General features: G+C 40.7%; 2 protein-coding genes across 2 annotated transcripts in view; both read left to right on the top strand.

Moving 5' to 3' along the window:
• Positions 1–20,291, top strand: part of LOC311060497 (GTPase IMAP family member 8-like) — a 48,389-nt gene extending 28,098 nt beyond the window's left edge. Inside the window, exon 6 of the mRNA XM_084078692.1 lies at positions 19,920–20,291. Within this exon, the coding sequence (XP_083934818.1) occupies positions 19,920–20,093 (174 nt within the window). The 3' untranslated portion in view covers positions 20,094–20,291. The remainder of the gene's footprint in view (positions 1–19,919) is intronic.
• Positions 298–19,287, top strand: LOC311059579 (GTPase IMAP family member 8-like; the record flags this gene model as incomplete). The annotated part of the gene is made up of 7 exons (XM_084077586.1): positions 298–489; positions 5,079–5,154; positions 12,761–12,952; positions 14,703–15,407; positions 15,846–15,964; positions 17,562–18,240; positions 19,106–19,287. 7 exons carry the CDS (start codon positions 298–300, stop codon positions 19,285–19,287), a joined length of 2,145 nt encoding a protein of 714 aa, XP_083933712.1.
• Positions 20,292–23,213: the final 2,922 nt, after the last annotated feature.

The following is a 23,213-nucleotide window of genomic DNA, read 5'->3' as shown; positions in this document are numbered from 1 at the left end:
ATGACACAATGTTCATGCCCATGGAATGTAAACAGATCTGCACAGCCTTCAAAGTACGTTTCTTGGACGGTATTTTAGACACTTTGAGTAGTAGTTCTTGTCCACCGTAAGCCCCCATCAACACGGGAGGCTCTCTCACAGTGACAGTTCCAACCCTGGACCCATGCCCAAAAATCACAAAGGCTTGGATATGTTGATCCACAGAGAGATGGCTGCAGCAGGCATGATTGAACCATGGCCATAAGGTAGTCCTCCATATTGACTGGCAACTCGCCAGCATAGAATAGAACCAGGTAAATGCCGGAGACCCCTCCCCTCCCCATCATAATGACCTTCACACTGGGCCCCCCGAACTTCCGAGACCACCGGGGCCTCCAAGGCTGGATAAGCGAAGGAGACATGTGCCTCAGCACCTCCAGGACATTTGTAGGTGTGTGGGGTACTGGGGACAGTGAAACCCCTCAGGTGGGGGCTGTGTTGAGTGCCAGGGTGTGCCAATGTGATGAAGACAGACTTCCCAGCATGCTTCAGTGTATAAACTACAGTTATTGTCTATTGCTGCAAGACCCCGAGGCCTTTTTGAAGCAAAGATCTCCAGCTTGGGTCCACTACATGAACTATAACGAAAAGGGCTCGACCAATGGGCTCGACCCACGGGCTTGCGCATGGAGGTAGTTCTTGACGTGGACGCATAAAGCAGTGGTTCTCTACATTTTCAGGCCGTGACCCCCCAAAATGATCAAATTTGAAATGGGGACCACCCAACCCTGACAAGCACCTGGAATTGTAAAAGTTGAGGCATTACATTTAGTTTCGCTCGGTTCCACAGATATAATATTGTTAAAATAGCCGATCTACAAGCTCTCAACTCCTCACATTTGCAAGGCGTTGTGAGCTTGTAGATCGGCTATTTTCACAATTTTTGCCTCTGTCTCATATTAATGGACAATTTGACCAGTTTTTATAGTATAGTTTGTTGATTACCTTTGATGCAGTATATGGTATTTTTTTCTTTCTTTTTTTATAGGTATTAAAAAGGTCTTAAAAGTCCTTAAATTGTCACTTCACTGTCATCTGGGGACCCCCCAAAAAATCGAAAGCGGAGTTGAGACATTACATTTAGTTTGACTCGGTTCCACAGATAAATATTGTGAAAATAGCCGAACTACAAACTCACAACGACGCACAAAGCGAGGCGTTGTGAGCTTGTAGATCGGCTATTTTCACAGTTTTTGCCTCTTTCTTATATGTTTTGACATATCAACATATCAATGTTCGACTAGTTTTTATAGCGTAGTTTGATGATTAATAGAGGTATTAAAAATGTCTTAAAAGGCCTTAAATTGTCATATCACTTTAGAAATGTGAAGATACTTATACTGTATGTTGGGTTTGTTTACTGTTAAGTGAGAAAACTATGTTGAACATTAAGCTAATCATCTGGGGACCCCCCAACATAATTTGAGGACCCACCTGGGGGTCCTGACCCCCAGGTGGGTTGAGAACCACTGGCATAAAGGACAATACTGAGCATGCTGTTATGATGACTTCAGTGTCTCAGCAAATACCCGGAAGTGGGGTGTCCCTATAAAGACGTATGCGCTGGGTGAGCAACTTACATTGAAACGAGTAGGTGGGGATTTTCTGTCCTTTCCTCCAGATATTATATAGCTTTATGGTTTATTGTTGTGTTGTTGCATTGCTATTTGAGTTGAGGCAATAATGTATGAGTTTATCGTTGTTTCATTTCCCATTTTGCCATTTATTTTGTACCATTTATGTGTAATATCGGTTACAAACCCTGGGTGTTAGGGGTGGTGACAGTAGGTACGCTCAGCCTTTCGGTTGGAAAAGCCTCTTTTTGGAACCACTTTCATTTGAAAAGCCAGTCCTGTAATGAAGAGGTGTAGTATAGGACATTGGTTGGCATGAGGTTTTAATTAAGAAATGATATGTGCCGTTACTACAATAAAAACATGTTTTCGAATGAGAGAAGTTACCAAGCCTTTTCAATGCCAGTCATTACAACATTATATAAAGAGAAGAGATTGATTCCAGCCTACATGTTAAATGTCAGTCACACCAGAAATGGTCAGTGAAATGTATTTCCGTGTCCTTAACTACTAAAAACAGTTAGTTAGTTAAAGCAGTAGTATGCTTGTGACAGAACAAAGTTAACACAATTAACTTACCAGAGCTCTATATATTACTTACCATCTCACCTACATTTGAGACCACTGAAAGACACTTTCCTAAACCAGCATGTTTATTCATGGAACACTCCTATTTACTAAATTAGATAATTGGTACAGTTTGTAGCAGTTCATATGTTGATAGTCAAGATGTATATACTGTATGTCAGGGGTCTTCAACGTTTTTCAGGCCAATGACCCCTTAGCTGAGAGAGAGATGAAGCAGAGACCCCCACTAACATATTGTATAAAATTACAGATTCAACTTTTGCATGGATTTAATTTCATTACACATAATCTTTTCTATTAATATGTTGGATTCATGTGTCATTTAACCACTCACACCAAACTTGATATTTGGCTCTGTACTTGGTCTGCTCTCTTCCCCCCTCTACACCAAACCTCTTTGCTGAAAATAGCAGATCTACAAGTTGCAGATTGTGCATTTGGATTTCAAACTTTGTTTTCTGGGTATTAGTAAGCTACGCCACAAGGGGGCGTGATGGGTCACATCTTATAACCAAGTGAGACATAAACAGGTGTGTAGACTCAGTGATTTGGACCAAAGGAGATGTAATGTTTTTACAGCTGGTTAGGTACAGTATGCACAACAATTAAGCAATATTACACGAGAGGGTGTGCTTTACCGTCATTATTGGCACGCCAGTGATGCGGTCAGGAACGAGGCGAAGCCGAGTTCCGCCAGCATCACTGAAGTGCCAATAATGTAAGGTAAAGCACACCCTCGAGTGTAATATTGCGATTATACAACAGTTACCAACAAAACACATCCAAATGTATTCATATTGTGGGGCAATTAATAATAAAAAGGTTTCGCTATTGTCCGTTTCCCTGTAAAGAGAAGAGTTTTTGACTGAGAGACATTAAATAGTCCCTGTAGCAGTGCTTTGAGTTTGAGGCACCGTCTCATCAACACAGCTGAGCTATCAATGCTTGCGCAGTGGAATGAATTCCAGTAGGCTATATGCTCCGTCGTACGACCGTGTCACGCGGCCAAAATAACTGATCTACAAGCTGACAACGCGACGCGTTGTGAACTTGTAGATCGGCTATTTTGGCCGCGTGACACGGTCGTACGACGGAGCATATAGCCTACTGGACTGTTAACGAAATGGGAGTCATTTTACTTTACACAGGAGGATATTTATAACCTTCTAACCATTGATCAACCGTAAATCCACCAAATTAACAACATAGTCCATTTTGCATAGCTGTTTGTTCTCCGGTGGCGGCGGTGGGTCAGGCTACTGTCTGTTTGTTTTCCTACCGTGGGACAGAGTGACTTCACAGCACAGCTGTGCCATATAATGGTCTAATCAGGTGCGGACTGGACTGCACTGCGGAGTGATTTATTAATGTGATTAGGCCCGTGCTATGATGCTGGTTTGAAGCACGGCTAGAAAGCTATTTCAACCAATCAGATTGCTTGGTCGGAACTACCTGTTGTATAATGTCCATTCACCACCATGGATATCAACATTAGTAGTAGTATTAGCTCACATCGATGTCTTGATTGTGTTCTGTATTAACACCACACATGATGGTGTGTTTGTCATTAGAATCTTGTGTAACAGTTCAGATTTCAGAATAATTTTGTAATGCAAATTTTGACGTTGTGTGTTAGAATGTAACAATACAAATCAACACTGCTGACATTATGGAAGTTGTTTTAACTCTTATTGAAGTTTACTTCAGAACTCTTATTATTGTTTTTGGCATGTAACTGGCATGTCAGCTGTATCCTGTCTCTCATCAGTCTGTAGCCCACACGCACACACACACACACACACACACACACACACACACACACACACACACACACACACACACACACACACACACACACACACACACACACACACAGAGCAAGCCTGCAGGAGGCAGAGTCATGTCATAAATGGCTGTGGACTTTTACAGCAGGTTATTAATGATTACAGATATATTGTCATAATCACTTCTCAGTTCAGTTAACATGTTGACACTGAAGGAGCAAGCTGGACTGGTTTCTTCAACCACCTTGCAGGCAGGTGATAAGGATGCACTCTGAATGAGAGAAAAGGTAGGCTACTCATCTTTTTATATAATAATTAGAAATGTATTTTTGAAACATTTTAGCCACACAAATCTTGTATGGATTCAAAATATTTTCAGATGGGTGGTCCGCAGCAGTGGTGGAAAAAGTACTAAAATTCTTTACTTAAGTAAAAGTACCAATATTGCAATATAAAAATACTCTGTTACAAGAAAAAGTCCAGAATTCAAAATGTACTTGAGTAAAAGTACAAAAGTATTGGCATCAAAATGTACTTAAAGTACCAAAAGTAAAAGCACTAACATATTTGAAAATAGCTGATCTACAAGCTCACAACGCGTCGCGATGCGACGCGTTGTGAGCTTGTAGATCTGATTTTCACAATATTTATCTGTGGAATCGAGTCAAACTAAATGTAATGCCTCAACTCCTACAATTCCAATTGCTTGTCAGGGTGGGGGGTCCCCAGTTCAAATATGAATATTTTGGGGGGTCCCCAGTTCAAATATGATTATTTTGGGGGGTCGAGGCCTGAAAAGGTTGAGAACCACTGACCGACTGGACATAAAACGACATACATAGGCTGCATAAAATAGGAGGAAGTATTACATGTGGAATGAAATTTGCATGCCGATGTGAGTGTTGTTTTCATGTTCTCATGTCCTTTCTAATGCTGGTGTATCATAGAGACATGATTGGTTGTTCTGAATGTGCGTAGGCTAAGGATTTTGGCAACACCTCTCTCTGTCTCTCCTCCCAGCTTAACTCTTTCCAGGAAAAATAAACCATTGTATTAATCAGGTTTATCTTGTATCTAACACTGTGTGATACAGATCAACCACAAAGTCATCAATTACAACTCAGTGTCTACAGACAAGGACCTTGGACAGACATCAGGATTCATGACAGGTGAGGAATTACAGTAAACACATGTTTGATAGTGTTACATTGCACAATAGAACTGTATGACTGTACATTATAATAGTATAAGATGATGCTGATGAACATGACCCGTAACCACAACAACAAAGACAAACAGTAAAGAACAAACTAGTTAAACAGATAAAGGATATTATTAAACGGAACCAAACTACTACTATAGCTCGCCTTACTTGGACACCAGGTATACATAGAGGAAGCATACTCAATCCCTATGCCCCCTCAGCCCTACAGTATGTTCCCTCAGCCTTATGTTCCCCCATCCCAAATTAGACCCTATGTTCCCTCAGCCCTATGTTCCCTCAGCCCTATGTTCCCTCAGCCCTATGTTCCCTCAGCCTTATGTTCCCTCAGCCCTATGTTCCCTCAGATTGGTAAAATGGGGTAACATTTTAGCTCCTGTCTGTCATGAGATATTTTTAGCAAAATACAAAGTACTGTATAATAGACTTATTTTTTACATGGGCAATGGAACCGTTTAAAATCCTACAAAAGGAGTGTGACAATAGACTTGGCATGTCACAAAAGGTTACATTTTTGATATCTCAAAAATGTATGGACAGGTTTATACACAAAGGTGCTCTGAGTTATATTTTTTTGCTAAAACAAAATGTTGTTTGTTAAAGGTTAAAACACTATTTTCTGACAATAATTGCTATAGGGTGTTTGTCCAGTAACAGGGGTCTCCCCATCTCTCCAGCTCTTAAATAAAAAGAAAATACATGTTCAGGTGGACTACCAATTTCACCCTACCAGGAGAGAGAACCCATTTATCAGCTTCAATTTTATAGTGTTCCGAACTTCCGATTCCAATTAGTTTCCTGCTCAAAGTTTATCCTGTACGTATCCTATATGAGTTCTCTTTCATGATTCGATGACATTGGTATCTCAACATGAAAATGTATTTTCTGTTTGCTATAACGAGCTGGAGAGACGGGGAGACACTGAAAGGTCTATCGAAGATAAGCACCAATAAGCGTACCTTATTGGTGTGAGGGATACAGTATGGTGAGAGACCTACAGTAAGTCTGAAGACCTCAGGTTCTGTTCTGCGCTGGGGTGTAATCCTGGAGGAGGTCTGACAGGTACCGTGGGGCTAGGCCATGGAGAGCTTTATAGGTGAGGAGGAGCAGTTTGTACTCTAAGTGTGATGCAGTGTGTGCATACATTTTAACCCTGTTAAATTCATTGAAAACACGTCCTTGGTTCTGGTGACTGATATTGTCCTGATGCGTGAGAGGGACATGTTTTCTCCGTATATATATCTCTCTTTCTAAATGTAAATTATAGATAAAAATAATAATAAATAAAAAAACAGGGCTCCTCATGCATTAGCAGGAAATATCATGTTTTAATTGAGTCTAACATGGTTGAAATGGAGTTACAATTGGTTTATGTTATGATAAAAATGAATATCAAATATCTATATTGAATCAAGCAACTTAAATATAAGCCTTTAGTCTCTTGAAGTTGTTTATAATAGCCTTACAAACACATTTATTCAGTCTCTTTAACTTACCTATCATGTCAGTGTTCAACCTTTATTAAGCTGTGTTGTTACTTTATAACATAGTTTATCATGCATTTATTAACAGTTAACTATGCACTTATTAACAGGTTAACTTTAGGTTTTGCATCTACCAGGTTTTAAGCGTGAACAATGCCTTATTAAGGTTAATAAATCCTTTAATAGTCTCTGTGCATAACTGCAGTCCCGGGTTTCTGGAAGGTGGCATACCTATTTCCTGTTCCGGTTAATTTTCCCATAGCTTCATTTGATTGACTGATTTCATATTTGATTGATAGCAGTCGAGCCAATCATATTAAGCTATGGGGAAATTTACCAAAACAGGAAATGGATATGACAGGAAACCTTTTTTTTGCACCTACCTGGTATAAAGTTAGAGCCATATGAAATCCGTTTTATTTTTTTCCCAATTCCGTTTTATTTTTGTAATTCTGTATTTTGCTTTTTATGCTCATTTTTACCATAAAAAAAAGTGTCTGGTAAGTGGAAATGAATGAATGTTCAAGATATAACAGTCCATACATGGCCCTTGTTGTGTTATACGCAAAAATGTTCCCAAAATAATTCGGTGACTTCGGTCTGAGCATGCGCAAAATGGCGTCGCGCATGTATTATTGTTTCTATCGTCTTTCTAAGACTATTTCTACGTGGATTTTACTGTTTATAAAGTAGGATGTGGCCATGCAAAATGGTGGTGTCCCGTGGATTTGTAAAAATTCGCGGTAAAAAAAAATATTTTACCGCGATTTTTTTTTTTTTTTCAAATTCTGCAATATTCCGTGTTTTATTCCAATTCCATTTTTATTGGTCATTTCCGCGATTCCGTCCGCGATTCCGTTAACACGGATTTCATATGGCTCTATATAAAGTGAAGAGAACAGAAGGGATGTTCATGTACAATTCACCAGAGAACTAGAAAGGAGAACTAAAGTCTATTGACTTTGCTTTATTGCTTTATCAACACTGTATAATAAATGACTATAAATAAAGTCATGCACTCCTACACAGAAAGTTTGACGAGTTTCCACTGTCAAACATCTATGCCAACGAGGACGCAAACTAACCGGCGCAGTGCTACCTACAGTATACTCATTGTCCCATGATCTATTGAATACAAATATAAATATATATATTATTTTACCCTCCATATTTTTTGTCTCTTTTATAAATAAGAATCGAAAATTAATTGGGAAAAAAGCTCTGTGTCTGTACAGCACAGTCTATTCACATGTGTCACAGTGTCTTTTGAAATGACAACGATCACAGCCATAAAGGAAACGATAAGGAAGCTATGAAGGTATCCTTTAGCCTTAGATACACAGAAACATTCTGTGTAGGAGTGTCATTTATTATACAGTGTTGATATGATTTACCTAATCTAACAGCCAATAAAGCAAAGTCAATAGACTTTAGTTCTCCTTTCTAGTTCACTGGTGAATTGTACATGAACATCCCTTCTGTTACTGTAGGGGTTGAAGGTATATAGTTAGTTCAAATTTAAATGACAAAATCCCAATAACGTTGCTCTGGTTTAGCATTGCCTGGGTTTAGTGTTTACCACTTTCAGTGTGGCGTCCCTATTTTGGTTATGTCATTATAGGCAAACATTTAAAAAAAATACTACTTACTGTAGTTCTAATAAAACAGTGCTTAATTGAATTGTATGAGCCTATTGTACCTAGCTACAATCTTGCAATTATTTGGCAACATAATAGTAGGCTATACATGCTCATACATGTAACATACAGTACAGTTGGATTTTAAAACTATTTAGTTACATAATAAGCATCTATATGTAGCCATTATACGTGTATGTCAAATATTATGGTCTGAAGAATCAATAGAGAATTTTGGAAATTTGAATCTGGAAATTGATTATTACAATTCAGTATCTATGACAGCCTTCCTTGGACACTTCCCCAAATAGTGTTTGGAGATCCGTGTTTAAGGCCCGTACATCTCCATAAATAACATAAAGTGCTTACCCGGTAAGCACTTTATATTATTATTATTATTTTTATTATTATTATTATTACCCGTATTAGTATTATTATTACACTTATTATTACTCTTTACTCTCCGCCAGGAGAGTATTGTTTTCACTTTCTAAATATGACACACCGATTGGTCAAGCCTCACGTGACACGTGACAATACGGTAAAATACTGTGATCTGATTGGCTAGTGACGCATAGCGGCCTATAAATACATGGCGTCACTTTGACAGTGTCTGTGCCACTGTCAAAGTGAGGTAAGACAGGAACCATCACGAAATGGCTGCATGGCTGATACATAATTGGCAGATAGGACAGATAGGACACTTATTGCGACCGTAGGTCGCATTTACTATAGAAACCTGCTCCAGGTGTCCGTCCGTCACCCCGTCCCTCCGTCACACACGTCCCGTCACTCCGTCACACACGTCCCGTCACACTTTTGCCCTGCTCATATCTCCGCACCCGTTGCCCCGATCCATGCCAGATTTTGCACACACACTCCTTACCTGCCAAACTACACCCTCCAAGGACCCCCGGAGCTCCAGGGACCCCCAGCTGCCTCGGGGACCCCCAAGTGTAAAAAATGAGCACATGTGGACAAATTACCAAATGACCACCCCAACGGGGCTGCTCACGGGGCATTCCCGGGGACCACCCACTCCTGGTGCTCCAGAACGGATGCAAAAGTGGTGGCGCCCCCAGTGGAGGACCCCCTGCCACTGCAGCTCACATAAAATGCCGTAACTCGGGCTAGGAGCGTCCGGGAGAGCCGCGGCCGGTACCTATTCGTCCGCCAAGGCAACGCGGACACCCCACCCCTAATTTCTCACATGGCCCTCTTCTAGCGCCACCTTCAGGCCGCTTTTCACAACACATTTTTGCCCACTACTCCTACAGTTTTGCCCCTAAAAACACGCAAATTGCTACACACTACACAGTATGTGTACACTCATGTCATCAACATGCCTGCCACCACATTTCTTAGACCACCAAACAAAACTATACATTGCCCACACAACTAGGAACCAATCGCCTTTACAGCCCTCTTCTGTATACATGTGACCTACGGTCGCTTATCTCCCGATTAGGGAGTCTTACTGGTATAGACAGGAGGGATATGACACTTACACAGACAGGACGGATAGGACACTTACAGTATACAGACAGGACGGATAGGACACTTATACAGACAGGACGGATAGGACACTTATACAGACAGGACAGATAGAACACTTACACAGACAGGACAGATAGGACACTTACATAGACAGGACGGATAGGACACTTATACAGACAGGACGGATAGGACACTTACACAGACAGGACGGATAGGACACTTACATAGACAGGACGGATAGGGCACTTACATAGACAGGATGGATAGGACACTTACATAGACAGGACGGATAGGACACTTACACAGACAGGACGGATAGGACACTTACATAGACAGGACGGATAGGACACTTACATAGACAGGACGGATAGGACACTTATACAGACAGGACGGATCGGACACTTATACAGACAGGATGGATAGGACAGTTAGAACATAAGAATTAGAACATTCCCAACATTCCCAACACAAGTCTGGTAAGAGTGAGGTAAGACAGGAACAATCACGAAATGGTTGAGAAATGGCGGATACTGTAACAATTGGATAGGACACTTACACAGACAGGACGGATAGGACACTTACACAGACAGGACGGATAGGACACTTACATAGACAGGACGGATAGGACACTTATACAGACAGGAGGGATAGGACACTTATACAGACAGGACGGATAGGACACTTATACAGATAGAACATTCCCAACATTCCCAACACAAGTCTTCTGGCGGAGAGTTGTGCTCCGAGGAGCACTTTTTCTAGTTATTATTATTATTATTATTATTATTATTATTATTATTATTATTATTATTATTATTATTATTATTATTATATTACCCCTACAGTAACAGAAGGGATGTTCATGTACAATTCACCAGAGAACTAAAGTCAATTGACTTTGCTTTATTGCTTTATCAACACTGTATAATAAATGACTATAAATAAAGTCACTCCTACACAGAAAGTTTGACGAGTTTCCACTGTCAAACATCTATGCCAACGAGGACGCAAACTAACCGGCGCAGTGCTACCTACAGTATACTCATTGTCCCATGATCTATTGGATACAAATATATATATATGTTATTTTACCCTCCATATTTTTTGTCTCTTTTATAAATAAGAATCGAAAAGAATCGAAAATTAATTGGGGAAAAAACTCTGTGTCTGTGCAGCACAGTCTATTCACATGTGTCACAGTGTCTTTTGAAATGACAACGATCACAGCCATAAAGGAAACGATAAGGAAGCTATGAAGGTATCCTTTAGCCTTAGATACACAGAAACATTCTGTGTAGGAGTGTCATTTATTATACAGTGTTGATATGATTTACCTAATCTAACAGCCAATAAAGCAAAGTCAATAGACTTTAGTTCTCCTTTCTAGTTCACTGGTGAATTGTACATGAACATCCCTTCTGTTACTGTAGGGGTTGATAGTTAGCTCAAATTTAAATGACAAAATATCAATAACATTGCTCTGGTTTAGCATTGCCTGGGTTTAGTGTTAACCACTGGCGTCCCTATTTTGGTCATGTCATTATAGGCAAACATTAAAAAATATACTACTTACTGCATGTAGTTCTAATAAAACAGTGCTTAATTGAATTGTATGAGCCTATTGTACCTAGCTACAATCTTGCAATTATTTGGCAACATAATAGTAGGCTATACGTGCATGTAACATACAGTACAGTTGGATTTTAAAACTATTTTGTTACATAATAAGCATCTACATGTAGCCATTATACTTGTATGTCAAATATGGTCTGAAGAATCAATAGAGAATTCTGGAAATTTGAAATGGAAAATATGTAGAAACCCCGATTATAAGTGTCACTGACGGCCGGGATTTCTGACTAAAAACATTAATAGTTGATGTGAGTGGGACACGTTTTAAACATTTAAGTATTTGGGCTTGCTGTAAGGTATTAACACATTCATTGCCAGGTATTAGTTCATTAATTCATCCGCCGCTGCCAGCGGTTTTAGCTTATTTTGAGTGTTTTTGACGATCCACAACCGATGGGTTGGGTTGGCCAATCAGGGAAGCCGAACTATGCCAAAGGTACAGAGACTTGTGTTTCTCGTAAAGTTTGAGGTTGTTCGGTCGGACGGTGCCCGAGGTATGCCCGGGACACATATACAGACTGATCTTTGGGGTGACACCCCGAGTGGAACTAGGGCAGCCCCCCTCCTTCAGGGGATCCCAACAGGTGACACCAACAGCAAATTATGGCAGGGCCATCTGTGATGCTGAGGGAACATACAGTAGGGCTGAGGGAATATAGGGTTGAGGGAACATAGGGCTGAGGGAATATAGGGCCGAGGGAACATAGGGCCTAATTTGGATATTTTTGTTGTTAGGGATTGAGGGAACATAGGGTTGAGGGAACATAGGGCTGAGGGAACATAGGCATGACCCCCATAAACTTATTTTGTGCTCTTTAGATACGTCTATAGAATTATACAGTGTAGGCTACATATCGAAAAGCAACACAGCAGAAAACAATGTGTGATATGTCTTCTTTTATTTTCTTGGACCGACTATTTTACAAAGGTCCCAGTCTTTAAGAAATAGTGATTATTTATAAGCTGGTCCACCTGGCTCTCGTTGACTACAAAGCATTCCACCGAACTCCCGGCTGCAGTTTGCCACGCAGTGCGACAAATCTGCCAGCTGGAATTGCTGGATAGAGAAAATTACGTCGGTGTCCTTTCCTTAATTTACCTTCCTTGGCTCAGAGTCAGACAGATGTTTTAAGACCCTATGTTACGCAGCAAAGAAAGTAGCAGATCTGCAAGCCCACAACACAATAGTGCAAAGCGATGTGAGTTTGTAGATGAGTTACTTTTGGTGTGGAAATAACAGCAGTGTTGCTGTGTAAGGCTGCTGTGATTCTGCTCATCATTGGAAGTTTAAATTTTTTCCCAGATCCGGGGGAAGGCTCCAGTGATCGGACGGAGGCCGCGGCGAGGCCGCTCTCGCTCTGTGCACCATCCCCGGCCTTGAGTTGGGCTGGTCAGATGGAGACGGTCGACCCGCTCTACGACGTGGACCTGGCGGACCCTCTCGTGGATGAGGCCTACGACAGGGCCTCCCTGGCCCCCCCTCCCCATGGAACTGGTATGTCACAACCCCCCAATCCTCCCCCCTTCTGCGCCCCTGCTGCTACAACACACCATTTGCTCCAATATGGATTTTGTGGCATGAATTGTACTCTTACCGTTAAGCCCTAACTCTTGTGTTAAGCCCTAACCCTAACGAATAAAAATGTAAAATGATATTTAAATCTAGAGAAATCTAGAGATAATGTGAACCTGTAACAATAGCCTATATGTCAAATATAGTGTATATATATTAAACAAATGAAACCAGAAAACTGATACAGGTTTAGTAACATCTACGAGCATCATGAGACAAGCGGTAGTGTCAGGGAGACAGGTCACCGTGGTCAACGCTTTCCAGATTACCTCTAGATCTGACCCCAAAACTGACTCAGTTAGAAATCCAACAGAGTATGAATCTGTGTCCTCCAGGACCCCATGTCTTTGTCCTAGTGATGAGATTGGATTTCACCCCATATGAAGGAACAGGGATGTCAGCAGAGGAGCATTTGAGATTTCTCTTCAGTGATCGAGTGTGGACACACACTATTGTGGTGTTCACTGTGACTAATCCAAATAAGCACCTTCTGCAGATGGCACCTGATGTCATTAGATCTGACAATCAATTAAGATATCTGACTGAGAAATGTAAAGGTCGCTTCCATGTTCTTAACATTACTGACAGAGAAGATGGAAGTCAGGTGACAGAGCTGCTAGAGAAGATAGAGCAGATGGTGTCTAGTAATGGTTCTCACTATGAGACAGAAAAACACATCTCAGAGGAACTGAAGGAGATGGAGAGAACTATCGGAACTAGAGCAGAACAAAGGAGGGCAGACGCTCAGAAACAAACAACTGGACTTCCAAAACGTATGCGTATGTTTTGTTTTACTTTGTTAAAGTGATGCTTTGCTAATCTAAATTGTAATGTTCTGATGTGAGGAGATGAAAAAGGGTTGTATATGTTTTGATTGTATTTGCTGGTGATTCCTTTTTTAAATACACCAACGCTGGTGAGCTTGTAGATGAGGCTTTGCTCATATGATGGAGTATATAGGGCTTAACCACATTCCTAGCATCCCTTTCGTGGGTCAAACATTAGTCAAACATAGCTGATGTGCAAGCTCACAAAAGCAATCCTTTGTGTTGTGAGTTTGTAGATCATCTATCTGGGGCAAAGACATCTAGTGCCAAGCGAAAACAGGAGGAGGTCTAGTATAATCCCCTGGGGGACTCCAGTCAACTAAGTCTAGGGTTGAAGTGGTTAAGGAACATAGCTAGAATGTTTTAAACCTAAACTTTGTCTTGTGACAAACTGTGAAAATAGCAGATCTATAAGCTGTAGATCGGCTTTTTACCAGGTTGAAGACCTGGTCTAGAAAGATATTTTCACTACTACAAACATACTCTTTTAAGCCAATGGGGAGACCTCCCCGAGACTTCCCCATACTCTGAACGGCGGCTGTCCTCCCATGCTATGGGATCATAAGTGCTAACAACAAATGTATGCTACACACACACACACACACACACACACACACACACACACACACACACACACACACACACACACACACACACACACACACACACACACACACACACACACGGTCACAGAGAGAAGCAGCTGGTTGCGTTTCATCGGGGCAAAAAAAAGCAACCTGTTATAATATGACTTGTAATTTCATGTTTTTTTTTAAGAAGAAGAAAATGTAAATGTGGTTAAACAATAAGGTGTCAAATTAAAAGTAAACTTTTTTCCCTGACAGGACTGACTGACCTCAGGATTCTGTTGCTGGGAAGGGAGTGGTCTGGGAAGAGTTCAGCGGGAAACCTCATTCTGGGAGGCAGTCCTTTTAAAGTTAATCACGGAGGTCAGAAGTCAGTGCAGTGTGAGGTAAAACATAGTGCAGTAGCAGGGAGACGTCTGACAGTGGTGGACTCACCAGGCTGGCTCTACAAGAGTCCACTAAAGGACACCTCAGAGATGGACAAACTGGAGATCCAGACCAGTGTGAGTCTCTGCCCTCCTGGACCACAATCTGTTCTTCTGATGGTTCCTCTTAATCAAGCATTCACCAAAGCACAGAGAGTAGCAGTAGAGGAACACATGGCACTTTTGTCACAGAGCGTGTGGAGTCGCACTGTAGTACTGTTCACCAAGGGAGACTTTCTGGGAGACACAAGCATTGAGCAGCACATTGAGGCCGAAGGGGAAGACCTCCGCTGGCTTGTTGACAAATGTGGGAACAGATATCATGTCTTCAACACTAAGAAGATAGATGACACACAGGTCACAGAGCTGCTGGAGAAGATAGAGGAGATGGTGGCAGGAAACAAAGGTGGACACTATGAAGTTGATGGAGATGTTTCAGAGAAGGTGTCAGAGAGGCCGAGGAACGTAAAGGAACGTGTCCAGACATTCATGACCAGGACCCACAGACGAAGAGCAGCTCTGAAAGCTCTGTTTGAAGGTAATGTTTATATAAATCTATCTGCCTGTCTGTTATGTTACTGGCTGGTAAATTATTAAAGGAAAACTTCACGGGCGCTCGGGTGACGCAATGGTAAAGTAGCTGGCATAACGACTAAATTGGGGAGAAAAAGAACAACTTCACCCGTTTTCAACCTACCTATGTAATTGGTGTGAGAACTGCAAGCGAGCTTGTAGTTCAGATATTTTCTTTATTTGTCTATAAATAAGTGGTTAACCAATAAATAGTATTAGCAAGCGCTTGTTACTAAATGATAACTACATTGGATCTATTGGAACACAGGTTATTTTTTTTCTATTTCCTGAAAAGTAACAGTTTTGGATATATAAGGTTTCCTCCCGACAGTGACAATATGAAGGCTGCTGTAAATATTTAAATAATTGTTAAGTGAACTAATTTAGAGTTTGTGTCTGTCAGGAGAACATCAGAGTCCTCCAGATGTGAGGGTGATGTTGGCTGGTGGAGAGGAGCTTCAGAGGAGCAAAGCTGGAAATCACATACTGCAGAAGACTGTGTTTACAGAAACTCCATTCAAGGTGACTAAAATATGAATAATGTTATAATGAATGACCTCAACGTAAACCATAAAGATATCAAATAGAAATATTTCTGATAATAATGTGAAAGTATCTGCTGTCATTAATGATTTACCACTTTCATTTACCATGGTGTCACAAAATTGTTCACACCCCCCTCCCCCTTGTCCTTGTTCTAAAATAGCATATCTACAAGGTCGCAACCTGTCACATAGCGACGTGTTGTGAGCTTGTCCTTCTATTTTTGAATAGCTGAAGTATAAAATACTGTTTTAAGTGTTTAAGACATCATGTGACCATTGAACTGTCAGTGATCAATACACACACGTTCCCTCTCAAAATAACAAGGAGTCATTACATAAGATGGAATACGCTATTGTATATTACATTTACATTTACATGAACTGAAATAAAATGTCTAATTTATTTCCACAAAAAAATATCTCTATAATGGTTGTGATTATTAACCATCTTCAGATATATTTAGGTTGTTCATAACTTTTTCTTTTTTTTCCAAATATGTGTGTTGATTTTTTTGTGACATACAGTATACACTATCACACATATTCATACACATATGTGACCAAATTTGACTGGGAGACAGTCATCTTGCATTTTTTAATTTTATTTTTTTTCATGTTATGAAAGCAGGGAATCATAGCAAAATAATGATATATTGGTTAATAAGATTGAGTGAATAGTTTTGAAACTACAGCTTATAGAACTGAAGTCAAGTTAAAACTCTTCACTAGAGAAAAGACCAGTTGATATAAAGATATAAAGATAGTAAACAGGGCTATCATTCCCATCATGCATAGCAGGATTTACATATCCTTTGTTTAATGGTTTAGGGTTAGGCTCTCTTTGTTATGTAGGCCTATGCTCTCTGAGACCAAGTGTTTGCCACTGCCTCCTGCTGGAACCGGCTGGTTCCAGTGACCAGGAGGACTTAACTAAGATACCTTTTCACAACAGTTTTAACAAAATATGATTGTTTATACATCTCATTCTCATTAGACACAAGCCAACTGAGTGATACCTTTCAAAACGATGGGTATAAATAGCGGATTTTACCGCGATTTCGTGATGTTTGGATTGAAACTGAGGATTTTGTTAGCAATGCTAGCACATGTTTTTATCCTTTCCTGAACAATGGGCACCAGCGAGATGAGTGTCCGCCAGTCAAAAATTGTCATACACCCTTGCACTTGCAATTAAAAAATGTTTTAAAAAATGTCACTTTGTTTACACTTTCTTTACAATATGAAATGAAATATAGTTTTGTTCAACTTTAATTTATTTTTATTTTGAAGTGTTTCTGTGACACTGTTAGACAAAGTCAAGGAGAATAGTCAAGGTTAAAGGGATACTGTAGTTCACCCCAACACAAATATATATATAAATATCAAATATTATTGAGCAACAAAAAACAAAAAATATCCATGAATTCAAGTCTCCATGGGGTGACCAATCGATAGAAAAAAATATGTTTTTGGGCGGGTGAACTATCCCTTTAAGAGTGAACTCTTCACTGAGGACAGAATAGAATGAAGGTGTTGATTATTATGACTAACATTTAGTAAAACTCATATTCCAGGAGTTTAAAACCCAGACTAAACTGACAGAATGCGTCAGACAACAGAGCCAAGTTGCTGAAAGAAATGTGAGTGTGGTGAACTGTCCAGACTGGTCGACTACGCCTCCATCACAGGAGATGAAAGACATCCTTCTACACGGTGTGACTCTGTGTTCTCCTGGACCCCACGCTGTCCTGTTGAATGTTCCTGTCCTGTCCAGTTTCTATGAAGCTGACAGGAGATCAGTGGAGGAACACATGGAGCTGCTGGGGGACAGAGTCTGGAGACACGCTCTGGTTCTGTTCACATGCGGATATTGGCTGGGAGGGAAACGTGTTGAGGAGTACATAGTGTCTGAAGGAGAACCTCTGAGGTGGCTCCTGGAGAAATGTGGCTACAGATACCATGTTCTAGACTTCGACAAGTTGAACATTTCAGAGATAAAAGAATTGATGGAGAAAATAGAAGACATGGTGACGAGGAACAGAGGACACTATGAACCTTTAGAGATGACACCGCTCAAAAGTCTGAAAGACAAATTGACAGACGAAGAACGGAACAGCCTGGAAGAAGAATGGAAGAAGAGAGAGGAGGAGCTGATAGACAGGATGTTGAAGTTTGTGGTGAAGGAGCCAGAAGAACCAACCCTACCAGCTATCAGGAGGAGAAGGAACAGCATGCTGCACAATCCTCCAAGTAGTGAGTATCGATATAATTGATCTGCAACAACAGTGATTCGGACCACAATGGAAACAAGTCCCCAGGACTTTTTTTTTGTTATCCTTTCAGCCTACACAGTGTTTTACTGTGTTTTCCGTGCTGTTTACATTCAACCAACTTGGACATATTTTTGACCACAAACTACCATCTGACAATATTGTGAGCCAGGGACCCCCAGGGGCGGATTAACCGTTCGTGGTGCCCGGTGCTGGGACCTGGTTTGGTGCCCCCCCGGGACGATTTTGTCAATGGGGGGGGGGGGGGGGATCTACAAGCTCACAAGCGCATTATTACCCGTTCTGAGCTTGTAGATCGGCTATTTTGTCTTTTGTTTTGTTCTTTATTTACCCAGGGTAGTGGCTGAGCACAAACTCTCTTTTCCAGCAACGCCCTGCACATACTGTATAGACAACACATTAAAACCTGGGAGCTGACCAGTACAACCACAGTCTTATACTGTTGGTCACTGAGCAGCTCCACTGGAGCAGTATGGGGTTCAGTGCCTTGCTCAAGGACACTTGAGCTAGTGGTGAGTGGTGGCCATTCGCTTCCCCACCCAGATTTTTCGGTCCGGGGAATCGAACCGGGAACCGAACTGGGAACCATTCGGCAACATGCGCTCCTCTAACCCTTAGGCCACCGCTGCCCCTAACCTCAATATGAGCATTAGTGAGGACCAATTTCATGAAGATATGTTGAAAATGGGTGAAGTGGTCCTTTAAGATTCCTCTTTCAGTAATAGAGTATGTGAACTGAGAAAAGAAGAAAAAATAATAATATAATTGGTTGTTTTTTTCTTCTTGTATTATTATCATTGCAAATGTTTTGTTGTCTTCTGTTCCAGTGAGTGGTGGAACGCCATCTGAAACAGGAAGTTCATACCTCCGTTCACCCAAGGTTTTTGATTGGCTGAAGGGACAGCGTGGATCAATATCGTCCTCTTCGGGATATGACACCATGAGTGAAGCTCCCAGCCTAGGAGGTTTTGATGTGAGAGATGAAGATGTTTCATATATGACACTTTAGTTTGACATCAATCACACATCTTTTTTATTTTTTCATTTCTTTCATTAAAGCTGCGCTATGTAACTTTCCTTTTCTAACCCGGATTTGAACCCGGTTTCCTGTGCAAATGCTGACATTTTTACCATTGAGCTAATAGAGCTTTCATATGCTTGCTCAGGGGATAAATTTAATCTTGACCATCAGGTCAAAATTACGTGTCAGATCCTGTGTCTAGGTAAGACATGACCTTTGACACGATCTAAATGTCTCAATAAAAGAGCAGGGAGACAAAATACAACCACCCCAAGTGTATAATTTATTTTGTATTACCATACAGATTGGACAAAATTATATTAAAAAAGATTACATAGTGCCGCTTTAAGGGAAACAGTGGTAGTAATTATTTAAGTTGGTTGGAGCTTGAAAGAACTGTCTCTTAGAAGCTGTCCATAGACAAAAGAAGAGAGGAGACACAATTAGAGAAAAATAAAAGAAATAGAACATACAGAAAAGAACTATCATTACAACAAAATAATGTACCCAAAACAAAGACTACGAATCATGTCAGACAAAACACATCCGACATACGTCTCATAAAATCACATTAACTACCATTGTAAAAACAGTAGGCCTAATATCTGTTCCTTTTCCAGACACAAGAGCTACCGATGGGACAGTGGAGGGGACAGCAGACCCGGACGGGCACCTGCTCTCGATGTGGACGACGGGGACATGTTGAACGTAACTGCCGAGCCTCAGTTCCCGCTGTCCCTCAGCACCAGGACAACTGGCACGAACGTGCACAGCCTCGGTTCCCCAATCATTAAACTACGAGTAGCGACACGGTGAGCCAACTGCCGCCAAGCCTTCCTAACCCTCCCACTGACCACATACTGAAGCTGAAGGGCTATAGGCTACGTGAACTGTGACCTGAATGGCGTTCGGTGCCAAGCCCACATTATTCCCTCATTCCCGGACTTTTCCGTCATATGACAAGGAGAGCCTGGTAAAGAACTACAGCTGAAATTGCCGTTGTATTTATTAACCCAGGAAGCTGTCTTTTTTTGTCCAATCATGACACATTGTTCATGCCCATGGAATGTAAACAGATCTGTTCAGCCTTCAAAGTATGTTTCTTGGACGGTATTTACTGTATTTCTGCTTAGACACTTTGAGTAGTAGTTCTTGTCCAACATCAACACGGGAGACTCTCTCGCAGTTTCAACCCGGGACCAATGCCCCAAAATCACAAAGGCTTGGATGTGTTGATCCACAGAGAGATGGCTGCAGCAGGCATGATTGAACCATGGCCATAAGGTAGTCCTCCATTGGGATAGAGTGGCAAATCGCCAGCATAGAATAGAACCCGGTAGATGCTGGAGACCAGCTTGGGTCCAATACATGAACGAGAGAAAAGGGCTCGACCAATGGGCTCGACTCACGGCCTTGCGCATGGAGGTGGACATGGACGCATAAAGGACAATACTGAGCATGCTGTTATGACCTTAGGGACTCAACAAATACCCAGAGGTAGGGTGTCCCAATAGGGACGTATGCGCTGGGTGAGCAACTTCCATTGAAACGAGTAGGCAGGGATTTTCTGTCCTGCCTCCAGATATTATATTATAGCTTTACGTTTATTGTTGTGTTGTTGCATTGCTATTTGAGTTAGGCAATGACGTATGAGTTTATCGTTGTTTCATGTCCCATTTTGCCATTTATGTTGTACCATTTATGTGTAAAATTGGTTAGAAACCCTGGGTGTTAGGGGTGGTCAGCACGTAACCTCAGCCTTTTCTGTCGGTTGGAAAAGCCTCTTTTTGGAACCATTTCAAAAGCCAGTCCTGTAATGAAGAGAGGCGTAGTATAGGACATTGGTTGGCATGAGCTTTTAATTAAGAAATGATGTGTGCCGTTACTACAATAAAATAATGTTTTCAAATGAGAGAAGTTTCCAAGCCTTTTCAATGCCAACCAGTCACAATATTATACAATATTATATATTATAAGTGATTATAGTGACAAATCTGGTTCCAGCCTACATGTTAAATGTCTAGTCACACCAGAAATTGTCAGTGAAATTAATTTCCATGTCCTTTATAGCTATTAAAACAGTTAATATGTGGTGCAAGGTGCAGTAGTATATGCCTGTGACAGAACATAGTTAACACAATTAACTTATTATACCAGAGCTCTATCTTACTTACCACCTCACCTAATGGAGCAGTCCACTGTTCGCTAGCAAATACATCATTTTGGTCAACAGAATGCGTTTACAAGCAGTTTTGACTGTTCGTTTATGTAACTTAGACAATAAATAAAAAAGGTTGAAAATCATCCATTCAAATGCAGTGAAGTTGGGGCAAAGTATTGCTGTGTGATACATGCTGGAGTTGCCTGGCCTTGAAGATGATACAAGAATGCTGACATACCACCTATTACCTAATACAAATGTCTACCGTATGGTGGTTTGTGGGAGAAGGGTTTCTATTTAGTACTCAGTGCTCAGATCCGGTCCAGAGCCCACGGCCGCCTACTGGCTCTGTTGCACAAATTAATCACATTCAGGCACACACACACACACACACACACACACACACACACACACACACACACACACACACACACACACACACACACACACACACACACACACACACACACACACACACACACACACACACACACACACACACACACACACACACACACACACACACACACACCGTTTCCGTATATTTGCTTTTAGGCCTATTTGTGTCTTGTCTTGTCTAATGTCTATAGAGCAGTGTGTTAAAAGAAGGAACTAAAATAGGCCATTACAATAATATAATGTACCAAGTTGTACAGTTAATAAAAAGTAGATTGTCATATATTACAGATACTTGTACACTATAGTCATGTTTATGAACACATTATGCACTTCATGAGCACCTGACCAGGTACTGTCTGTTGTCACAACTCAGTGATTAACTGGACAACATAAAATAACAGCATAACTGCAATTGCATATTAAAGCCACAAGATGGCGACTAAAGACCACTCTTTTACAGTAGCCTAACAGATTGAAATGTGTTGAGGGGAGCAGCAACTTTACAGTTTGTCATCATGACAGCTCATGTTTGTAGTTTGAGGTTTGACTTTGTTTTAATTTAAATTAGTGTGAATGTTAATGTGTGCTTTTCTCTTGTCCTCACATTGTGTCATGCAGTGGTGGACAGTAACAATGTTGACTTGAGTAGTAAATTGTTTGAGTATATACTTTACTGTTTTTACTGTTTGTATTTTTTGGCCCTTTCACTCCAATACATTTCTAGGAAGAGTAGCTATACATTAACCACTTAAGCCCTATTTAAAATATAGTGAAAATAGAAGATCTACAAGCTCACAATGCAACATGTTGTGAGCTTGTGGGCTACATCTGCTATTTTCACTATTTTAGTCATTTTTTCAGGAAAATCTTAGAATGTTTTTGGACAATGTATACATTTTAGTACAGAAATGCTTTGATATTAAAAGAAAATGTACATGCTGGGGTCATAAATATTTAAGTACAAATCATCTTCAGAAGAGCCTCCTCAGTTATTGTGTGTATGTCCCACATTTAACATTCTATGCAAATTACATGAAGTATAAGTATCAGTGTATTATGGGTTTGATTTCATGAACTTATGTGCCTATTATGTACATAATATATGAATTAATCCACATGTCTGACTGAAATCTAGAAAAGTAGCCGACATTAATGTGTATTCACTGATGGTATGCTACATGATGACTTCAACTAAAGCTTTTGTTCATTTTTTTCACACACAAACAGAAGAAGAGAATGAGACTCATATTATTATGTTAACATCCAGGAATCAACCATGAAGACACTGTACATACAGTATTATGTTCTGCCTTGGTCTCAGTTCAACTTTTACATTTCTTTGTCTTCTGTCTTG

This window comes from Gymnoscopelus microlampas, assembly GCF_963454915.1.
Source record: "Gymnoscopelus microlampas genome assembly, chromosome: 14".
In the NCBI taxonomy this organism is placed as follows: domain Eukaryota; kingdom Metazoa; phylum Chordata; class Actinopteri; order Myctophiformes; family Myctophidae; genus Gymnoscopelus; species Gymnoscopelus microlampas.
The sequence above is the reverse complement of the archived record's forward strand: the minus strand, read 5'-3'. Positions and strand labels throughout refer to the sequence as shown.